Below are 20334 nucleotides of genomic sequence, written 5' to 3' on the forward strand. Positions count from 1 at the left end.
GTTAAAGTTATCATCCCATGTTAAAGAGAAGGAAAGGGCACCTAAAAGAATTCAAAGGGTGTAGTCGATGAATCTCTGGGCCGGGATTCACACTTGTCCATAGAGTTCATGCCTTTTTTCTGTGTAACACCCACCTACTACTTCCTAATCCCACTTTTCAAAACTGTTATCAGTAACAGGATTATTATGAGCCAACATGTGAGTATCAAGCAAGACAAATGTAGAATGATCCTTAACTACCGTGCTCTAATTCCCATATACCTTCCTTATACCACTTCATTTCCTCTCGTGAAATGATGCTGACCCACAGCATCAGTCAGCTGACATGTCCAGAGTGAACCAAGAGAAAAGGAAGCCATCAAAACTAAGATACTAACGTTCACTTCTAGATAGATTTCCAACTGCTCATTTTGAATCTTCCATGTACAGAGCCTAGTCAACATATATCTTAAGTGACATCCAGCCTAATCTTGGTTGGTTCTGTTTTCTAACTTCTCTTTCTTGCCCCATGGAAACTCTCTAGATGAATCTATCATTCGAATCACATAGAGAAACACAGCACATACTTGAAATCCCATCAACTTTCCTAAATTGTTCACAACCAAAGGAGCCAAAAGCCTCCAACCACCGTTCCCCTCCTTTTGATTCTGTGCAGAGCTACCACATGTGTTTTGAATGACTACATATTCTACAAGACCCTAAAAGGCAAAAGAGAGCTCATACGAATACAAACACTGTGGAGGACCCGGGCATTCCTTTTAAAATTACTTTTGTCAAGAGAAAGCTTCAGGTTACTCTGAAATTTCACGCTCCTAGCTTCCACTTAACAAGACTTTAACTTTTACTCACTCAACGGGTCTTGGCAAGTCATTTCCCTCTCAGTTTACAGGGCTCCTGTTTTCCCCCCAGGGGAGTAGGCTGTGTTCATCTGTGGTTCCCAAAGGACTCATGCTCTAAAATAGACTGAAACTTTTATTAATAAAACATCTATTTTGCAAATCTAGCATTCCGTATTCTCTCCATGTAATGCTTTGGAATGCAGCATCTATCAGAAAAACCATTAAACAATACGGGTAGTGCTTACACAACACAATTTAATATCCCAGCATGAACTAGTGATTCGTTACACACATTCTGCACCATTGTAATAGATCTTTCCAGATTGTAAATGTGTGGAAGACAACAAGTCACCAATATTAGCACTGGACTATGAGTTCTTTGTGATATCAAGCCATAGCCTAATGTTTAGTACAGAATAGCTACACAACAAAAGTTTATGAAAGAAGTGGCATAATTTGGGTTAGAAATGTCTGTGTTTGTAATGGATTCAATGATTTTTCAAATTCTAAAATGTAGAGATTTGAAGGCAGCCGTGCTGTGAGAGGAGAAGATATTTTCCCTCTGCTCTGTGGCCAAGCATCAGCCATTCATTTCACAAGCCTTCCTGTTTCACTTAGGATTCTTAGTGACAAGCAATAGAAACTGATTCCAGTTGATAGGAGCAGAGAAGGCAGGAACTGAAAGTGTATTCACAGAATAGCCGAGAAGGCTAGAGAAGGGGCTTGGACAATGGGCAGGACCAAAGGTGAGCTACCAGCCTGAAAGAATTCTCGATGCTGTGTCTTCAAGATCCTTGGCAGATGCTCATGCCTGACTGAGCCCAGATTGCATGCCATATTGTCGCTTTTGTGGGATCTGGGGAAGCAAGTGTCTGGTATTTCCCAGGTTCTATGATGAGAGGTGGCTCTCAACTCTCACTATGGCTTGTGATATGGGAATTCCCCAAAGAGGAAAGGGGTTTGCAAATTGGGCATCCAAACAACATCAGTCGGCTACACCTCCACCTGGACAAAACCCCAGGGTTCAGCATTCTGAATCTCATCTCTCCTTTGACTTTTTGCCATACATGCCTTGACAGTCTTCAACGCTGAGTAAACACACAACCAGTGTGTATCATGGGTCTTAGGTAGTTAGAAACCACTGAGGAGGTATACACAATTGATCACGAATCTTTTGTCTATTTCTAGTAAACTCAGTACAGTGGTTCTAAACCCATCCCTAACCCCTACCTCACCCCATAGGAATTTATTTCTGTATATGTTCAGGGAAATGTGCTCCAGGAAATTTTGATGCAAACTTCTGGTTGGGAACCATGTCTCAATATTTCCCATTTTCCACAGCTTCTTTACAAATCATTTCTGTTCTCTTGAAGTCCCCCACCCCACCTCCACCCCAATGATCCTTCCATTAGGTGGGAAAACAAAGCCACGTGTCACACACTCAACTTTTCTCTCCTTCATCTTAAAGTTTCTTCTTGTTTCTACCCATTCCATCCTCCTGCCCTGCTTAATTACTCCTTCCTTCCAAGGCTACCAGTGCTCATGGTCTAATCTGAGACTTAATACTTATTTTCCCTTCTGATCGTGTCTTTGGCCTCACTTTCCTGATGCCAAAATTCCCTTCATTCCAGAAACATTTCAAGTCTTATCTGACCTAACGACCCTTTAACTTGACCCTGCTTCCCATAGACCACCTTCCTGTTCCTCCAATCACCTTCATCTTTCATATCCAAAGATCTGAAAGGAGTGGTTTATACTCATAGATGCTTTCCCTTTACTTTTCATTCATTCTCAACTCCCTATAATCACTTCCGGGCTGACTTTCCACACACACACACACATTACTGTCCCAATGTCACCTATGGCTTCCTGACTGCCCAAGCCAATAGCCTCTTCTTAGTCTGTATCCTTCTTGACCTCTCAGAAGCATCTGACCCTTTTGAAAACCCCTTTTCTCCTGTTGTGGCTTTTGATACAAACACCCCTCCTGATTTTTCCTTCTGCTTCTCAGATGATATTTCTCAGACTCCTTTACTGGGCTTTCTTTCCTCCTCCTTCTCTTCTGAGAGAGAGAGAGAGAGAGAGAGAGAGAGAGAGAGAGAAAGAGAGAGCATGAGCAGGGGAGAGGGGTGGGAGGCAGGGAGGGAGGGAGAGAGAGAGAGAGGGAGAATCTTAAGCAGGGTCGACACTTGGCACGGAGCCTGACATAGGCCTCCATCCCACGACCCTGGGATCATCACCTGAGCCAAAATCAAGAGTCGATGCTCAACCACCCAGGTGCCACTCTTCTCTTCTTGTTCTGTTTTCTCACTCTGGCCATTCTCATTTCTTTAGCTATAACCTCAAAATAGATGACACCCAAATTTATATCCCCAATCCTGATTCTTTTCACCTGTGATTCAGAGTTTTCCAACTGGTCATTTCCAACAGGTGACCAGGCTCTTCTCCCATCCCATCTCCCTTCTTTACTCCTTTAAAAAAATTTTTTTTTGTGGTAAAATATACATGACATGAAATTTACCATTTAAACAAATTTTAAATGTACAGTCCAGTTCTTATTCATTACTTGCTTATTACAGGGGTCTGCTCCACCCCCCCCCCCCCCAACCGTATCACTTGCTGAACCTGTGCTGAGTGCTAAAGAGCATGGGCTCTGGAGAGTCTGATCTGAGTTTAAATCTCAGCTTTATGGCTCTGGCTGAGTCTCTCAACCTCATGGGCCTCACTTTTCTCATCTTGTTACTCTCCACTATTGTTGGGTACACAGTCACTCTGCTGAAGCAGTAACAGCTTGGTTTATTTGTGAGCAAACACCCTGGAAAGAACTTGTCCTGTGGGAGCTGGTGCTGGAAGTGAGGAGAAAATGAAGTATTTGAAGAAAGGGATAGATCTCAGCCAGAAAGTAGGAGTTCTGGATATATATTGGAGTGAGAATGTGGAATCTGGCATTGGCTTCGATTTATGACACAGACACAGCTCCACCCACACCCGTTATGAAAAGGAAGAGAAAACAATCAATCAGTAAAACTGTTTTGGGGACTAACTTCAGTCTTCGGGCAGAGGAGTAATTGCTCATCAAGTGACAGGTAAAACCTCTGTGAAAGTTGAAAAGGCAATTTAGTTGAACTGCAAGAATTTGCCCAGGAAAGAGGTGATTTGGGGAAATTTGATGTGCATGCCTTTTAAAATGCCTTTCAAGTCCTGTGTTTATAGAATCATCAAGGGTCTATAGAGGTCACATTGCCTTTTTTTTTTTCTTCAGTGTTTATGATTTCATTTTATACAGGAAAGCTTACTTATGAATGTTCGGAATTTTAGCAGGTCCCTCCTGAATATTAAGAAGTATTTCTTTTGTTTTTAGCATTTATTTCCTTTTGGACTGGGTCTGATCCATCTTTCACATTCAGCCCAGGGCCTGTCGCAAAAGATGCACTTTAGTACTATTTAAAGAATAGGTGAAGCATTTCAGTGACCAGATCCCACTTGCCCTTTCCAAGACGGCATACGGAAGAAAAGACTCAACGTTTCAGCCCAGAATGTCACAGGATAATGATCAGGACAGATTGCCCTTTACAAAGCACCTTTATATAGTTTATCTCATTAATCACTGAGGACACTCCATTTTTCAGATGAGGAAACTGAGGTTCAGAGCGGTTAAGTGAGCTGCCCACGGTTTCACAGCTAAGTTGTGAAGCCCCTCCTGGTGGAGCTCCGAAGGCTACAAACTCTCTGCTGTCTTCCTAAGTCGCATTTGGCCTCACAGAGGGGTGGCCTGTTTTAAGCTATACCCTGCCCTCGGTCCACTTGACGTTCGAGGACCTCGCCATCTAAGGCATGCGGGCGAGGCAGCCCTTCCCTACTGGAAACGTCCTCACGTGAAGCCCAAGTATCTGGCATGCGCTAGAAGGCGGCCAGAACACTCGGTGGCCACAGCCCACACGTCACAGTTCGCGCTCGGGGCCCCGCTTTCTGCCTCAGGCCCCTCTGTTGGCTGGCACTGGCGCCACCTCGCCCTGCCCGGACTCAGCGCGCGTCCACCCCGGAGCCGGCCGTGCGCCCTAGCCTCTCGCCGTGCGCCCTCGCCCCAGGTGCCCACCCGCACGCGCGCTCCCCGTCCGCGCCTTGGGGACCCCACCTCCCCCGCCGCGACAGCCCGCCGTCTCCTGCCCGCCTAGAGCCAAGGGGGGCGGCGGCCGCAGGTCCCCCACACCCCAGGGGCGGAGCGAGGCGCCGAGACGTCAGGGCGGAGGACCAGCGCGGGGCGGGCGCGCCCTCCCGGCGGCTGCCCGTGGCCCACGTCCCCGACTGGCGCGGCCGCCGGCGGCCGGGAGCTGTGCAGTTAGCGGCGGCGCTGGGGCGCAGCCAGGCGGGCGGGGGCCGGAGGCTGAGCCGGCAAGCCAGCCGTGCGCACAGCTCTGCCCGCCACCCCAAGAGCGGATCCCCGGCCGCCCCTCGGCTCTCGCCGGGCTTCTAGCGCAGCCCCTCGGGGTGCCCATCCATTTCCTCAGGTCACTACAGCGTGTGTTTTGTTTTTCTTTTTCCCCTCCCTGTGTGCCCTTCTCCAGGATGGCAGAGGCGGAATTGCACAAGGAAAGGCTGCAAGCCATAGCAGTAAGTCCACTTTCATTTTATTTCCTTGCTCTATTGTCTGGGATGGAAGGGGACCCCGAGTGTTTTGGGGCCATCGACGTTCCGGCACAGTAGCCGCAAGGCATGTGTTTGGGGGATAAAAGTCTGTCAAGGCTCAGCTACATTGCCTTTTCTTTTATTACGTCTGTAGACAGAAACCCCCAGGGCGCGCTTTGGGCTGGGGATTTGAATGTGGAAGATTGGCTTAGAAATAAAATGCTTGCTACTGGGCTTTGGGAAAAGACCGAACAGACGCATGGGGGTGGGCTTGGGGGGAAGGGGCGATTCCTGGAATATTATCACCCAGTGATCCCTACTACTCTGACTGCATACCCTGGAGAACCAAGAGAACGGCGACCTGAGTGGTGGCTGCCACCCTTCTTGTGGAAGCTGTTCGGTCTCCTAAGTGGGAAACCAGCAGTCAGCTCCACTGCCAGCCACGCGGTAGAAACCTCCTCCTGAAACCGGGGCGTTAATTTCCCCTGTGCTGTTTGATATTGACAAGGACGCTGGCACAAGCCTCCATCCGGGCGGGATCTGGGGACTTCTGCTGACGACTGGGTCCTGGGCATAATGTTCCAAGAAAGCATCCTTCTTAAGGGGGTGGATAATCTGAAACCTGTTTTTAGCATACAAAGGCACAACCAGTTTTGGCAAAGTTTACATGCACTTTCAGAAAAGTGTACCCTCGTGCATCTTGAGTACAAAAGAGAACTTTCTGGGACTGTGTAGATTTGAGCAATCTTGCCACAGTGTTGCCAATGATCCACAGATGTGGTATTTTCACTGGAGCCACCACAGCTGGATTATATATTTCCTTTGCAGATGAGGGAATGATTACTGCTGCTATATGAAATAATAACAATTAAAAGAGAAGGCCTGTTAACATACTGGCATAAAAGAGTCTCCAGACGTTCTTCTACCTAAGTACCTTTTTTTTTTTTTTTTTTTTTGGTCCAGGAGTTCTCTGGAAACACATATAAATTTGTTGGAGAAACGATGTGTAATGTTTTGGAAGCAAAGTATATTAAAGTGTTTTCAAAATCCTTTGGACAGGTTCTTCATAGGGAAAATGCATACAGGCCCTTCTCTTTAAAAGAAGCATTTGATATGATTTCCGTAGCACTGAGAACCTCTTTATCAACGACTTCAAATCTGAAATGTCTTGGAGATTTTACCACTGAAGTGAGAGGGACATTTGTTGGCAATGTTGAAATGCTATGGTTTTTTTTGCCTGTTGGGCAATCTTTGAACTTGGTCTTCAGAACTCAGGAAAGTTTTTTTTTTTTTTTTTCCTTTCCCTTTCCCTCTGTGCATGTGTATCTTGATGGTTAATGAAGTTGTTTATGGTTTCTAAACCTAGTGGCAAGGCAGTGTGGCCATTGTGTCACGAACTTGGTAAGAATGGAGATATTCAGTTATTGGTGCCAAGTAGCTGGTGGGTGTTTTATATAAACTGAATAATAGGCTGCTTTAACCGCCCATGAAGTGACTGCTCCAGAGAACGTTCAGTTGCTCCCATAGGCTGTGGGAAGGTTTCCAACAGTTGTCACATTTTCTGCTTTTGCGTGACCAGCTTTACTGGATGCCTGAGGAACAGCTGAGCTCTATGAGAGGTCTTGCTCTCTGAACAGGGAGCCAGTAGAGCTCACACTGGGGTCACCCCTTTCCAAATGGAGTTGGGTGATCCCAGCAGGGGCCAAGTGGATTTTCAAGAAAGATCCAGCCAGTAGTTTGGAATTCTCTTGACTATATGATTAGTACACGCACAAATACTTGTGCATATTCAGTTGTGGAATTGAGTTTGTCCTGTACTTAGGAGGATGTTGATGATTCTCATGAACATATCAGCCTCAATTAATGTATGCGTTGTTATTGGTTCAGATACTCTCAGTGAAATGACTGTGTGTGTGTGTGTGTGTGTGTGTGTGAGAGAGAGAGAGAGAGAGAGAGAGAGTGAGAGAAGGGAGGGGGCAGTGGGTCTTGAGACCATATCAATAAATCATTCTATGCTACACTTTGGCCTAGTGCACACTCTCCAAATTCGGCAAACCGTGCCTCTCTCTGCCACCTTCCTAGAGTTCTCAGGGAACCTTCGGGAGCTCACAAGCCTGCCTCTGGAGCCTAGCGCTCCTGAAGTATGTCTGGAGATGTGAAAGAGGAAGAGAATAAGTCCCTCTCTCTTCACCAACTTGGGCTACTCTCCAAAAGGCAGAGCAGACAGATGAGGATTCTAGTCTGTAGGGTCTTGGGCTGTTGTTAGCCTGGACCACTGTTCCTTCATCTGTTAAATGAGCTCGTGAGTTCTACTCATGGGCTGGTTGTAAGGTTTAGATATGATGCAGGTGAAGTACCAGGCATGTGGTTGTCATTAGATGATGTCGAGGCAGAGTCCTCACTTCCTATTTGCAATGCTACCCTGTTCCATGAGGGTTAGAGACAGTACCTCTGAAGCAGGAAGAGTCTGAGCAGCCTTTAAAACTTTGCCCTTTAATTCTGAATAAAGGCCAGGGTTGTGTCCAGCATCAGTTCCTCTAGCTGCTTCAGACACAGGCCCAGAGCTGCCACTCAAGGATTTATCCATCCATTCATTAGCAGGTGCCCACAGAGCGCCTCCTCTGGGAAGGTACTATCAATATCAAAAAGTCAGTGTCCCCAAGTCTCAGCCATCAGATGGAAGATATTACTTTTTACACACTTACATCCTGAAAGAACGTCCTGTGACCCATTTGTCACATGGTAGTCTGGGATTTTGTTTTTTTAACCCACTAGAGAATAAAGTACTCAGAGACTATGGTACTGTAATTGATTTTTTCCAGTTGAATCCAGAGCCTAATCAACAAGAAAAGATGAATCTCATCCTACTTCCTGACAGAAGAAGAACAAGTCCATCTTTGACAACTGTCTCTACTCCCAGGCACTCCTTCCATCTGTAGGGACACTCCCAAAGCTATAATAGTAGGAGATAGCAAACTGCCTCTGTAGCAGAATTAATGTGAATAATAATTCTAGGGAATTACAGTACAATTGCCATTTATTGAACATTATCTATTCAACAAGGTACTGTGTGATCTGCTTTTTTGTTGTTGTTGTTAAACCTTAAGTTGTTAATAGTCTGGGGGCGCCTGGGTGGCCCAGTCGTTTAAGTGTCCAACTTTGGCTCAGGTCATGATCTCAAGGTTGGTGGGTTCGAGCCCCCACGTCACTCGGTGTTGACAGCTCAGAGCCTGGAGCCTGCTTCAGATTCTGTGTCTCCCTCTCTCTCTGCCCCTCCCTGCTCGGTCTTTGTCTCTCTCTGTCTCTCAAAAATGAATAAACGTTAAAAAAGATGAAAAAATCTAACGGAGAAACACACATAAACAGTTACTATGTAGTGCCAAGAGCACTTACGCAAATGAGCACTCCTGTGGAGCAGGTGACCTAACCTCAAGGAGCTGTGGAACATTCTTCGGATGGGAGACGTTGGAGCAAGTCCTGAAGACTGGGCAAGATAAAATATAATCACCTCCTGGTTAGCAGAAGATATTTATTTATTTATTTGTTTATTGTTTGTTTATTATGTATTTGGAACCGTTAATAAGAGAAAGGGAAAGCCAAAGGCATGTAGGAGTTAAGTCGGTAGCTGAAGGCGCGAACTCGGTAATAAGACTAAAGTGCATTTTAACACACCTTATGTCATTTAATGCGAGTAAACCGATGAGGTAGGAATCACTGTGTTTACCCAGATTTTATAGGTAAAGAGCCCAACATTAACAGATAGTGTCAAAGCCAGGATTTGAACCCACACTTCAGGGTGCTGGAGCCCCTGTATTGCTGCCTGGATGACTGCCCTGAATTGCTACCCCTAAGACGGTGGCCCATCTTCTGCTTTTCCTACGAGCACACTGTGCAGGTGGTTCCAACAACCTCAGGGTGAGCCAGCGAGGGGGAAGCAGACTGATCCAGTAGCACTGGGAAAGGCCAAGGCAAACCAGGAGGCCCACATCCTTTTGAGTGTCTTCCAAGCTGGGTTTTGGTGCATGGAGAGATCTGATGTGAGTTCTGACGGAATGAGTAACGCTCCCTTGGGGAAGAAGCTACTGTGTCTCAATGGGAATCAACTTTGGGAGAGGATGTTATGTCTGTGCATCCGGGAGGAAGACGGCCTTCCCTGGACCTGTGGGAAGATAACTAAATGTTGCAGAGGTCGTCTTGGGCCAAAGCCCCCGGAGCCATATGGACAAGGCCTGGGGCCTGTACCGGGGACCAACATGAGCATGTCCCCTTGTGCTAAAAATATGAAAGTCCCATCCAATCTACACAGGCTTTTTATTTTTTTATTTATTTTATTTTATTTTTTCAACATTTATTTATTTTTGAGACAGAGAGAGACAGAGCATGAATGGGGGAGGGTCAGAGAGAGGGAGACACAGAATCCAAAACAGGCTCCAGGCTCTGAGCTGTAAGCACAGAGCCCGATGCGGGGCTTGAACTCACGGACCGTGAGATCATGACCTGAGCCGAAGTCGGCCGCTTAACCGACTGAGCCACCCAGGTGCCCCTACACAGGCTTTTTAGAGAATTTTGTCATTTAATAAGAACCCACTCTGTGGAATAATAAAAATGGTCTTTTGCATTTGTACACCAGTATGTGATTTATAAAAACCGGCACGTGTTACCTCAATTCTGAGCTGTGTGGGGCAGGTCTCGTTACCTCCACTTTACAAATGACTCTACAGAGGTATCCAAGCCCACACAGTGAGATGTGGAAGAGACGTGTTGAGGCCAGTCCCTCCTGAATCCTGATCCCTTGTGTTAGTGGCACATCTCGCTTGGAGGGGTGCCCTGATGGGGTCGGGGGAAGCTGCCACAAGGATCCTTTGAGCTAGAGTCCCACAGTCAGGAGGAGAGGGATGACCTTGAGGACATGTGGGCCTGGATGTGCCTCTATGGAATGTGCCCTTTTGGGGATCTCACTTTGGGCTCCTCTGCCTCTTGAGACTTTCACGCAGAGAGCACAGTTAGTGGGCCTGTGGCTCCCACCTGCTCCCATTCTCTGTCCCGAGAAGGCCTGGATGTCGGTGGGTGGCTTAGCCTGGCTGTGCCCTGCACTTGCAGAGAAACACTTCTGGCATTTCCTTGCGTTCATGTCTCCATGCCTCTTCCTGCCGTGAAATGATAAGGGTTAGAGTGTGGAACTAGGGGCAGAGGGGGCCAATCAGCCTGCTTTTGATCCAGGCCACTTAGGTTGGTCTGCATAGCCTGGGAAGAAGTCCTTCCTGCAGTTTACATGTGATCCCCGTCCAGTCCAGCTTCCCAAGCCAGGGACCCCTCAGAAGGTTTAGACACTCAACCCCAAGCCCTATAGTAAAACAATGGATTCTTGTGGGGACCATCCCTGTACATGTCCCTTGTGAATCTGTGTCACTGGCAGGTGACAGCAAAGGAATGAAGAAACAAAGATCCTGACCACTCGTTTGTTTCTTCCTCCATCTCAGAAACAAGGGTGATACCGTGCTTCTAAAATTTCAAGTTCAGGCCTAAACGATGGTTTGCTCCAGATACTGGTGCTGAGGAAGTGTTCACCCCAGCTGAATCTGCGGGGCCACCCAGGAGATAGGTGCCGCTTTGGGCTCGTTTAGGGTCATTGCCAGGTCTGAGGGTGCCAAGGCAAGCCTTATACAAACATGCGCCAGGGTCATACACCTCTCTGGCCACTTATTTGGACCTCTGAGTATTTCAGGCTTTAGCCTCTTGGGACAAAGAGCAGCTACTCTGGCAAGGGCCCCGAGACATACAGCAGCCTTCGTTAAAAAGTCATCGTTAAAAAAGCCAAGCAGGTGGACTTGTGGAGTATGATTTGTCAATGTTTAGGGGAAACCAGGGCTCAGTATTGGTGCTTGTGCATTTCTTTGGGGCTGCCCAACACTTTTGGGACCCCTGCTGTTGGTCCTTTGAACTACCCGCATTTCATCACTGATCCCCTTTGGGAGTGTTCAACTCGCTTGACAATAATCACTATGTGGTGTGACATCGGTCATCATGTGGTGTGACATTGACTGAGACAGCGCATTGGCACTGATGCATGGAGACACTGGACAGTGGCCTCCTGGACTAGCAGTGACTCGCATGGTCTGGTGAGTTATGAGCAGGGATTCTGGTATCCTAAAGCCTTGACTCAAGTCCTGGCTTTTCTGTTAACATCTCTATGTCCTCACCTCACCGTCTCTTGGTTTCCTCATCTGTAAGATGCGGATAATCATAATACCTACCTCATGGAATTGTCGTGAAGGTTATTTGAGAAATTTCATGGGAAATGCCCAGAGCAAGGATATAGAAAACACCCAAAGTTCTCTGTTTGTATGTGAATCAACAAATCAGAACTCGTGGATCCTTAAACAGAAAATGGACACAAAGAGTGAAAGATGAATTCTACTAACTTCAACATTTTAGCCAAACTGGGAAATTTCAGATGACTATGGTAGCTACTGAGCATTTCCAGTGCAGGAGGATACTACTAATAATGAAAAGGGTTGTGTATAGTGGATAGGAGGTGCAAATTTCAAAGCTCCAAGGGCTAACAGGTAACGTAAAGGAGTGACACAGACCGAGTGGGCAATCGTGAGGACTTGGAAAGCAGACGCCTCTTCGCAGTTAGGACACGGTAAATTTATACCATGTGGGAACATGGAATGTATGTTGTCACATCAACTCATTTTCACCGGAAGCAGGAAATCTGCTTTTCGAAAATGTGAGATCTCCCTTTAAAAGAGAACTAGTTTCAACACTTTTAAAAAATTTGTGGACAAAACAAAATTCCTTTGAGTCAACAGGTCGACCTTGTGTGACCTCCAGATGTAGGTAGAACTTTGAACTTAACAATATGCTTTTCTTATGCATGGACTTATTTGGATTTCACAAGGATATTGTGGAAGTAATATTATCAGCATCCCCCTCGGTGTTTTTCACCAGGGCTTTGTGAGTTTGGTGTCCAAATGTTTGGATTGTTAGAAAAATAGTGCATATTTACTGTCTCTTCTGATATTAAGTGAGCTCTTGTAATCATTGACATTATGGTAACCCAGAATATTCACATCTTGGTGAGTGGCTGCTCTTTCAAAATTAACAGAAAAATTGTAGACAATCAGTACCTTGATGTGGGAAATTCCTGTTAGAGAAGAATCTTTAAGAATACAATATTCGAATCTGACGCCCTCACATATATCACCCAGGGTGTTTAGGTGATTTCAATTTATTATCAGCCTCAAGTAATAGACAATATAGGGAGACCCAGCTGGACTTAGAACTTCGTAATAGCGGCAACTGGCATTGAACATAGACATTTTAACAGATATGGTGTAGAACAGTGATTCTCAAACTTTAATGCATTAGGATTATCCAAGAGCTCCTTAAAACACAGGTTGCTGGATCCCGCTCCCAGGGTGTTTGATTCAGCAGGTCTAGGGCAGGGCCTGCTAATTTGCCTTTCTAACAAGTCCCCAAGCGATGCTTTCCCAGCTGCAGCTGCTCTTCTGGGGAGTACAAGTGGAGAATCTCTGGTGAAGGGCTAGATTAATGGTAAAGGAAGATCGTGGCCTGGGTCTTGATCAGTGCCACATTCCCATTGGGACATGTCCGGGAGTTTGTGAGGTGTGGATATCTACAAGAGGCGAAATAGAATAAAAGACCAAATGGGAGCCTACAGAGAGCTCAGTTTGAAAGTGATGTAGTATCTTCGCACACCAAGTGGCTGTTCAGGAGGAGGTCTTTGTTTGGGTATTTGTTTTAATTGATTTAAAGAGAGTGAAGTTTCTATGGGTCACTTGAAGACACCTGTTTGAAGGGTATGCTTCGGATTAGCTGGTTAAAAGCATGGGCTACAAAATTCACGCAGAGGGCCACGCAGTCGGGCAGATACCCGGCCGTCCAGTGGGAGGCCTTTGAGAGGGGCACGGTACCTATTACGGCGCTGTGGGTGTACCCCTAATAGAGGTCCCCTAGCAGATCAGGTGATGAGGTTTGGTAGCAGCCTCTCCGGCCCTCACACCCACTTCATCATGCAGCTGCTTCTCACGTGGGCAACTCTAACAGGCTGCCAGGATGAGCCGCAACTGAGACTCATTTAGTCGATGATGGCTATTGTTTCTCCCAAGCCAGTCTGTGCGTACACAGGGCTGGCTTGTCACTGGCCTATCAAAGAGGAGTTTATTCTCACCAAGAGGTCCCACGAGCTTCCCTCACCCTTACTTGTAGCGTCCATTGTCCGGCCCAACCCTTCACGTGCAGAAGGATTCAGCCTCAGCCAGACTCTTGCCTGTCTCAAAACACAACGCACAGCGGCCACGCCGTCCAGGACGCAGCCCAGGAGAACACGGACGGATCGTGGCTGATGGCCGCCCAGCGCGGGATACTTTGCAGAGGAGAGTTCGCACATGAGCGCTGTGGGTTTGGGAGAACATGCACAGCTGAGACCTATTTCTGACAGGAAATGCCAGCAGAAGCAGAGGATTTTGTGGGGTGGTGTGTGTTGGAGGTACATATGCCCTTGGTTAATTCTCATGTCAGTCTTTTCCATTAGTTTCATGTTGAACAAAATCTTCAAAAGGAGATTATTACATACGCGAGAGACAGACAGACAGACAGACAAAGACAACCCGTAGCCTGTTTACATAACACTTGAACGTATAGAAAAAATGCTTGGCGGTGATCTCTGACTCTAGTATCAATGCTTCTATTGCGTCACACGAGCTTAGCCGGAAGATGGGGATAGGGCACCTGGTACCTTTCCCTTGCACAAGATGGAAAGGAAAAGAAAAGCCACATGTGCCCCCAAGATAAAAGCCCTGGTTGTAGGTGAAAAAGGCTGTGGGCCAGACCTCAGAACACATCTTCCTTCCCCACCCACCCCTGCCCTGCAGCCTGTCTCATTACCCTGTGGGCTTCTAGGCTCATGACAGTCTGTGCACTGCCAAATGTCCTTGGGGCGTTTGTAAAACCCGCCCTTACCGTTTTGCTGAATTATCCTGGTTTACTGACTATTCTAGGTGGGTGGGATTCCGCCCCCTTCTTCGAAATTATAACCAGTCATCTGAGTATTCGCTTTATTTTTAAATTCAGAGCTGAAACTTAAAACTTTGAGGGTTAGAAAAAAAAATGTTTTTCTTAAGAGAAAAACATATGCTTGAAAATTTAACCCCTTCGGTGGTAAGGAGGGGGATCTTCTTTCTCTGAGTTTGAGCAAAAATGGCAACAACTTTGAGGCCGGTAACTACCACACAGGGCCTCAGGATCCGGGCGGCTCTGGTAGTTATGTGTGTCCCATATGTGACATGACAGAGAGGCTGTGATCTGTGAGAGGTGCCTCTTGGCTGAGAGGTATAGAGCCCTCTGTGGGGCTCCTGGTTGGTCCAAACACTGAGTTTCTATGGTCTGACTTGTCAGCTTGGGTTGATAATACCTGTTGCCTCTAATGGGGTGGGGAGTGGTTCAAAAATTTCCTTGTTCCACGGGGACTCTGAGGCATGTAAGATCTGAAAAGTGGAAAGGAATAGAGCGGTTCCTCAAGAAATTAGGAATAGAACTACCACGTGGTCCAGCAATCCCACTTTTGGGTACGTGTCCAGAGGAAGTAAAATTGCTACCTCCAGGAGATATCTGTACCCTTACATCCATTGCAGCATTATTCACTGTGACCCATATATGGAAATGACCTAAGTGTCCACTGACAGGTGAATGGATAAAGAAAAGGTGGTTTATATAATAATGGCATTTTTATTCAGCCTTTAAAAAGAAGGAAATCCTGCCATTTGTGATGACATGGATGGACCTTGAAGACATTATGCTAAGTGAAATAAGCCAGATGCAGAGAGGCAGGTACTGTATGATCTCGTTTATATATGAAATAGAGAAAAAAAGTCAAACTTCTAGTAATGCAGAGTGGAATGGCTTTTACTAGGGACTGGGAGGTGGGAGCAAAGGGGGATATTGATCAAAGGATACAACTTTAAGTTAGAAGATGAGTAAGTTCAGAAGACCTAATGTATAGCATAGTGACTGCAGTTAATAATCATGTGTTACATACTTGAAGTGTGCAGAGTAGATCTCATGTGTTATCATCACACACACACACACACACACACACACAAATGGCAGCTATGTGAGACGATGGATGTATTAATTACCTTGATTGTGGTAATTGTTTCACAATGACTATATATATATATATATATATATATATATATCAAAACATCACGTTGTACACCGTAAATATATACAATTCTTCTCAATCACACTTCAATAAAGCTGGAAAAAAACAATCAGTTAAAAAAAAAAATCTGAAAAGCTTGAAGTTAAATAGTGACCTTGAAAGGAAATACTGCTTATCCGGGCAAACAAAAACACACTGTGGGATGGTGACAAGCCTATCCTCTGAGATCCCCATTTCTCTTTACCAGGTGCTAAACAGGCAGCCTTGTGCATGAACAGTAAAGTCCGGGCATATGTGTTCAATACGTAGCGCTGTTCATCAAATAAAACTCGCAGTAGAAGCTGAAGGATATTTAACGGTGGGATAAGTCTGGTGGGGGTGGGTCAGAAGGCAGAGCCTGGAGGCTCGCTGTGGGATATACTGTCTAGTGCCACCAACTACTGGAAAGAAGACACTGGTAGCCTGATCACCCCCATCCTTATTCACGCCGGAGTGAGAATAATGGATGCCCCATCAGTATTGGATCTGATAGGGGAGAATGAAGAGAAAGTACTCACTCTGACCCCACAGAGGAGGCGAAAGGGAAAGTAATTTTGATTGCTCAGTTACTCCCCCCTCCCCCACTGCCGCCATCATCTCTGTCTGGACATGTCAGCTGCTACTGCCTCTGGATGATTCCAGCTCTCCACCCGTCCTAAGCCTGGGTCCACAGAGGAAAGCTGGAAGCAGACTGGCTTAGCAGTGGACAGGCAGGCGTGGAACATCTTCTCTATAGGGAGCCAGGGCACCCTGGGGCTCTGAAGACAAGTAAAATGTGGCAACTTCATCCTGTAGCTTTTTTAAGGGGGGAGGGAAGAAGGGTCTCCCAACTCCAGAGGGCTTCCCATGTGCCAGACACCCTGCCGAATGCCTGGCATTAAAAACCCAGATGTGTACGGGTGCCAGGTTGACATGGTGGCTGAGCTCCTGGGATTGTGGTCACCCAGAGAGGGCCGGCTTCTCAGGGGCAGGCAGTATTCAACTCTAGTTGATTGGTACTTTGTGAGGATACACGCCCAGGATCTTCTGCTTTTTCAAGAGGACCTGGAAATCCAGCTTTTGAAGGGAGTCTGTTGATGTTTAAATGTTCATAACGATTTAAACACTGTATGGGCCAAACCAAACATAAAGAGATTTTAGCACAGTGTGGGCTGGATTCATTTCCCATCCCACCTCCCTCCCTGCCGGCCCCCACCCTGGGCCACCAGTTTTCCACTTCTGCCTTTCACAGCATATTTTATTTAATTGCTAGGATTTTGAGGAGGTGACCGGGTGGTGGTACAGCTTGAAGCTAAGTGAGATGTAGATACGTTTAGGCATGTTGAGCAAATTGGTGGGTGGGCCTGTCAGAAACCCTTCGAGGGGCCCTGTGGGATGGGGACCCTGTAAGAAAGCCATGGTGTTGGGTTAGAGTCAGAACTGCTACGTCAATCAGTTCCTTATGCAGCTTGCTGGATGAACCCGTGAGTTTTCTGGAAGACATAACAACTGAAAGCCCACTTTAAAAAAGAAAATTAACAGAGCAAATGTGACCTTTTTGATGTACACTTCTCTGAATTGTAACACACGTGTAGATTTGTGTAACCACCAACACCCTCAGGATATAGACAGTTCTGTCAGCCTCCAGTACTCTCTCAGGAACCACTGGTGTTGGGCGCCTGGTTGGCCTAGTTGCTTAGGTGTCCGAATCCGGCTCAGGTCATGATCTCGCGGTTCGTGTAAGCAGTTCTGTTTGCACCCAACTTTACCAGAACAAGAAATCCACCCAGTCTTTGGTGCGTGACTCTTTCATAACAAGTACCCCTCCCAGACCTATAACAAATTCTTATTTTCCCCCAATATTGACCTTCTTTTCCAGGCTGGCCCTCTCACTACCCCCTCCCAGGGTTATCACATTTAGCAACTAAAAATATAGGATGCCTGGTTATTGCACGGGACACACTTTCATACTAAACAATGATTTGTTTATTTGAAATTCAGATTTAACTGGGCACCCCGTATTTTATCTGACAAGCCCATCACCTTCACATACCTGTTGCCTTCACCACTGATTCAGAACCCGCTTTTTCTAGGGCTGTGTTTGACTCTTCCATTGTGAGTGTGAAGATACTCATTGGTTTTATTGACTGTTTTTGTAAGTTTATGAATTTGGGAGAGAGAGAGGGCAAGCAAGCATGGGGGAGAGGCGGAAAGAGAGGGAGAGAGAGAGGGTCCCAAGCAAGCTCTGCATTATCAGTGCTGAGCCCAGTGTGGGGCCCGAACTCATGAACCACGAGATCATGACCTGAGCCAAAATCAAGAGTTGGACGCTTAACCAATTGAGCCACCCAGGCGCCCCAATACCCATCGATTTTAAATAGTAATATATTTGTAGGGAGATAGGATGCATATTAGAAGGATAAGAGTGCCTCATCAATACATTAATGTGTTTTCAAGAAAGCCACTGGACATATCTTTTCTGGAGAATATGAAATGGCCTAATGTGTGTTGGAAGGAGGAGAACAGCTGAATTTCGGAAATTGCTACATTTCCCAGCCCCCCTCTACTCCCTTCCCTTCCGACCTTTGAATAATATAAAACTGCAATAAGACTAAACAGGGAGATGGCTCACACTGAGTGAGTTTAAAAATACCACTGGAATGCTAGCCTTCAACAAGCCGTATATCTTATCCTGCATTGAGCAAGATGGGGCCTCATGGCATGTTGGCGAATGAGTCGCTCTGCGGCCACAACCAGATGATTCCCAGCCTGGATATTTTGGTCGAGAGGGCCGTGATGGTTGATTTTATTTGTCTTGTTTGTTTGTTTTTTCATTTATCCATTTTACTAGTGTGATTTCAGAATCACAGTGAGACAAGAAGGAAAATCAATTTGATATGGCAGCTTCAGAATTAAGAACAAATGAAAATTCTTATTTTCAGTTTAGGCCAAGGGTCAGCAAGCAATACCCACCCCCCCCCTCCCCCCACGGGTCACATCTGGCCTGCAGTCTGTTTTCATAAGGCCTGTGAGCAGTATGTCATTGTTACATTTGTAAATGGTTGGGAAAACAATTTTTTCGAGGAACATTTCATGACATGTGACAATTACGTGAAGTTGAGATTTCAATGTCCACGCATGAAGTTTTATTAGAACAGGGCCATTCTCATTCATTTATGTGTTGTCTAGGGCTGGCTTCATGTTGTAACAGCACAGCTGAATAATTCTGACAGAGACCATGTGGCCTGCAAAGCCTGAAGTATTTATTCTCTGACCCCTTATAGAAAAATTTTGCCGTCTCCTGCTCCAGGTGGCATGTCCTCTGTGGTTGTCTCTGCCATTAGGGCTCCAGGTGTCTTTTACCTTAGAGAAGTAACTGGTGTCTTTTTGCTGGCAGTCCAGAACAATAAAGCATCTCAGTCACGCTTGTAATGTTGTCTGGGCTACCACGATGGAAGGCTTGTATTCACTGAAGTGCTCACATGTGAGTTTTGCTCCTGTAGAATTTTCTTCTTATATCCTTGCCAGCTAAGCCAACTGCATGCTGTTTCCCTTTGGAAGCCAGAAAACCTGATGTCTTAGAGGTGATGGCTTGGCCCATCTAAAAATAAGTCATTACATGTAAAACCATTTTTGTCCCCCTAGTGACAGGGACTGAGAGGGTGGAGGGAAAACACTGGTGATTCTCCAGATCATTTTTCTTTCTCCCTAGAAATTGCCAGAACCCTCATTCTGCTCTCTCTGAGGATTTTTTTTTAATGTTCATTTATTTATTTGAGAGAGGGAGAGCGAGAGCGCGCGCACAAGCATACAAGCGGGGGAGGGGCAGAGAGAAGGAGGCACAGAACCTGAAGCAGCTCCAGGCTCTGAGCTGTCAGCACAGAGCCGGATGTGGGACTCCAACCCACCAACTGCAAGACCTGAGCCGAAGTCAGATCCTTAACACACAGCGCCACCCAGGTGCTCCTCTCTCTCTCTGAGGATTTTAAAGAGAATGTGTCAGAATGAGAGTCAGAGAACAGACGTACCACATTCCCTGGGTCCAAGCAGGAAGCCAGTGAGCAGTGGCTTCTGACCAGCTGCCCTGTCATTTGTTAGCACTTTATGGTGGGTTAGTTACCTCCTGGAACCCATAGGATCACTGCCTTCAATGTAAATGAAGTGACCATCTGTTGATGATGATAGCCTGTGGTAGCAGAATCCATGTGGGGCTCTCTGAAACATCAACGGTTTTCTTTCCGCTTCCTTCTCTTTCTTGTCCAGAAGAGCCGGCCACCCCACGAAAGCTGGTGGGTACGCCCCAGCCCTGCACTCTCCTGTGGCCCTGTGAAACCTGGCAGGGGTGCATTCCACACATGGGATGCTCCTTGATCACGTGGCTCTGGTGGCCAGGGTGGCTTCCTTTCCTAGTTCCCCAGAACTGTGACAATTGGAGAGACAGTTCTTAACAACCCCAGGGCAGATAGTTCTTAACAGATAAGCAGATTGAAACACACCCCTAGTCTTTTGGCGGAAAAGGTCCATTTATTGGTGTGGAGCTTCAGCCTGAGGGGCAGACTTCAGGTTTGCCACATTTCAGAAGCTACAGAAGTACTCTCAGAGAAAGTAGGCTGGGGGATGCCATTTTTGTGCTCTCCCTTGGCCTCACTACAGCTTACCGGC

General features: G+C 46.4%; 1 protein-coding gene across 8 annotated transcripts in view; it reads left to right on the forward strand.

The window, feature by feature from the left end:
* PALM2AKAP2 (PALM2 and AKAP2 fusion) overlaps positions 1 to 20334 on the forward strand; it is a 505626-nt gene that overhangs the window by 171588 nt on the left and 313704 nt on the right. For 6 of the 8 annotated variants that reach the window (XM_042914178.1, XM_042914177.1, XM_042914169.1 and 3 more), the window contains one exon: positions 5405 to 5450. In XM_042914178.1, the coding sequence (XP_042770112.1) occupies positions 5405 to 5450 (46 nt within the window). Of the gene's footprint in view, positions 1 to 3663; positions 3926 to 4791; positions 4928 to 5404; positions 5451 to 20334 lie in introns of those variants that run through there. The other 2 variants (XM_042914171.1, XM_042914170.1) reach the window with 2 other exon arrangements.

The sequence above is a fragment of the Panthera leo genome, chromosome D4, assembly GCF_018350215.1.
Source record: "Panthera leo isolate Ple1 chromosome D4, P.leo_Ple1_pat1.1, whole genome shotgun sequence".
In the NCBI taxonomy this organism is placed as follows: Eukaryota; Metazoa; Chordata; class Mammalia; order Carnivora; family Felidae; genus Panthera; species Panthera leo.